The sequence below is a fragment of the Trachymyrmex cornetzi genome, unplaced genomic scaffold, assembly GCF_001594075.2.
Source record: "Trachymyrmex cornetzi isolate Tcor2-1 unplaced genomic scaffold, Tcor1.1 scaffold1376, whole genome shotgun sequence".
Classification (NCBI taxonomy): domain Eukaryota; kingdom Metazoa; phylum Arthropoda; class Insecta; order Hymenoptera; family Formicidae; genus Trachymyrmex; species Trachymyrmex cornetzi.
Genome location: NW_017295956.1, coordinates 1 through 2,994, shown reverse-complemented (window position 1 = coordinate 2,994; position 2,994 = coordinate 1). Strand labels below are relative to the sequence as shown.

Sequence of the window (2,994 nt, the reverse complement as noted above, 5' to 3'; positions counted from 1 at the left end):
TCGTAGCCTCGGGCAGGTATATTACCTGTGTTTTACCTGCAGCGGTGCTCAACACGCACGACCTGTTGCTGTTGCACCTGGCACCTGGCGCTGCTGATGACGCGGGAGGAAAGAATTGTCAAGTCTTATCGCAGGAATTCCTGAGGATATTATCACGGCCATGTATACCACTCAACATTGCCACGGCGGTACATTTTGCGCGTTTCAAACGAACACGTTTGAATTGGAACGTGTTTCAATCTCGATGTATTGTGATACCTTTCTTTGCAAATCGCGATACGAAGTAGATTTCTACAACATAGAAGATCGAATTCTCCAAAATTATATCTGTCTTGAGTCTTATTCTCATATTTTGCTATTAAAAATCCGATCGAGTGGTTATAGTTTTATTTGGATTATCTTAAGATTTTCTATGAAATATGTATTCTTACGAAAGAGAGAGGACGCAGTTTCTCGATAATATAGCTATTAGAGTAATACGGATTTCGTCAATATAAAGATATATCTTTACATGCCGATTATCAGGCCGTCGCTATAACTCTGTTTAGAATCGGTCAAAGTAAAAGCTTAGGAAAGTTGCGAACGCGTTCAACGAAATGAGAACAGTTTCTTCGAGGCTGTGTACCTGTGCGAACCGCTCCTGCCTCGTCTCTGTGGCGAACGATCCCACCACTATTGTGATATAAAGTCAGCATAAACACCAGGGAAAAGCGTAGGATTCCGCGCATTCTGTGAACTCTCGGATCGTTCGTGATTCACAGGGTATCGCCGAGATCCAGATCGTCAGCTCTTTGCTTTCGTAGACACCTGCATTTATTTCCAAAAAGGAGAAAGCTCTTTCGCTATTCCTTCTTTAATATAAAATAATTTGCAATAAATTTTTTTTATATATTATCAATATCAACAGATTGACACTATTAAAAAATAATTTATTTATTTAGGGTTACTCTTTTTCTCAAAGTGTAATATCCAAATACAAAAGTACAATAATTTACATTATTTTATTTTAAAAAATATGTTGTTATTTTCATAATATTAAACATATAAAACAAATAAGACAAAATGTTCAGAATACTAAAATAGAAAGATTTCTAGGTGATAAAATTGTTGTATATATTATACATATATACATATATATATGTATACATATATATATATATAAAATTATTACAATATAAATATTTTGATAAAAATATTATGTAGTATAAACATAATCTGATTTTCTATATTTGAGATACATATAAACATTGTAATTTCAGAAAATATATTAAAATAGATTAATTGTACTTTAAAATGGAAGCATCATAAGGCATACCCAGAAAAGGTGATCCCTTCGCATTCCATGCCTGCTTCAAGGTAGCCTCCATCTTCTATAAATACAATATTATTTACAAATTATAATAAGTACTCCATGCTTTATATATGCTAACCGGACAAGATAAGACAATTACAATTTGTTCAGATGTCGGTTTGCCTAAGATTTTCTGTTGTTGATTCCACATTAATTCTTGCACTTTCATTTGTTCTTCTGGCGCCATATCGTCAAAATGTTTCGAACAGTCAATCTTGTTTAAGTCAATTTTCGGTTCATTAACAATTAAGGCTTCCCACCATCTTTCCATAGCTTTTTCAAGATGAATCTATAAATATAAATAGAATAAGTAGATACTAAATACATTTAAGGATATCGTTAAACAGTTAGATTGAATGTGTTTTATATGAACGCACACTAATTTGTTTCCCAGCTTCAATGCTCCATATAGATTCATCTCTTCGAATTTTAAAACTAAACTTGCCATTGAAAATGTTCTCCCATTCAGAATTTATTGATGAAACAGAAGGCTTTCCATCAATCTTGATTTCATTTGAGCTTATGTCAACTCTGATTGTATCTTTAGATGCTTTAATATGTTTTGGTATTTTTATAATTACATCCAAATCATTGAGAGTCTGGGTCCAAGTATAATTTTCCCTTACAGCTCCGTTGTAACTGTCTGATATATGGTCTGTATTAGATTGTGCGGAGGATAGTTTAATATTATTCGCTTCATTACATGAATCAATTTCAATTTCCTGCACCATTGGTGGTATAAGTCTGTAATTCTCGTTTTGTGTCGAAACTAATTGATTTGACATACTACTACTGCTGTTTGTATTATCAATTACAGGCAATCCTGTTTTTTGTAAAGATGTAGCGTTTCTCCACTTGCACATGGTATTTAATACAAGTTTCTCTGCTATTCCTGGTGGAAAGCCTAATTTGTGCTCCGAGTTGGATTCGACATAAAAGTCTGTGCTGATATTGTAAAATTTATTGTGTAAAACAAAATTTTATTTTTAAAGCATTAATACATCTAATACTTACCACCTATGTAAAAACCCAAAAAAGGAGTCCAAAAAATTATTAATGTTTTTTTCTTCACGAAGTATGTGCAAAAACATTTGATCGTGATTGGATCCCATGACTGAAAAGATCTCTACCAAGTCCTACAGATATTTATTATACTACACCAATTGTTAAATACATGAAAAGGGCAAATTATTCGCTCAAGAAAATTCAATTATCTCGAACACACTCGTGCGTTTCTGCTATTATTTCAAATTTCTAAAGATATTTATCTTAACCTGTACTATACACTCCGACTGCTCCGGGTCGTAATATCTAATATGCTGAAAATAATAAAGTAGTTGATACATATACTTGATAAAATTCTAGTAAATTCTTTCTCTTAAATTCTTTAGAATCTAAATCAGTGCGAAAAATTATCGTCCGCTTGTTTATCTTTGGAAATATTTTAGTAGCATGTCGAATAATGGCAACGTGAGATTCTTCCTATTACCGTCCTATTATCCCGTACGCTACCGCCATTAAACATCCATTTTCAGTTTGGGAACTATATACATTTTCCGATACTATCGATAAAATCGTATCGTCGAAAGTAGATGTGGTTCGTCTCTGTACTAGATCCTCAGGACAGAAGCGTGCCGATTATC

General features: G+C 33.1%; 1 protein-coding gene across 1 annotated transcript; it reads right to left on the bottom strand.

Moving 5' to 3' along the window:
• Window positions 1–1,277: 1,277 nt before the first annotated feature.
• LOC108770873 (nudC domain-containing protein 3) lies at window positions 1,278–2,827 on the bottom strand. Its single transcript, XM_018522612.1, has 5 exons — window positions 2,626–2,827; window positions 2,366–2,487; window positions 1,729–2,296; window positions 1,452–1,640; window positions 1,278–1,370 (listed from the first exon to the last, which is right to left on the bottom strand). Exons 1-5 carry the CDS (start codon window positions 2,695–2,697, stop codon window positions 1,278–1,280), a joined length of 1,044 nt encoding a protein of 347 aa, XP_018378114.1. The 5' UTR covers window positions 2,698–2,827.
• Window positions 2,828–2,994: the final 167 nt, after the last annotated feature.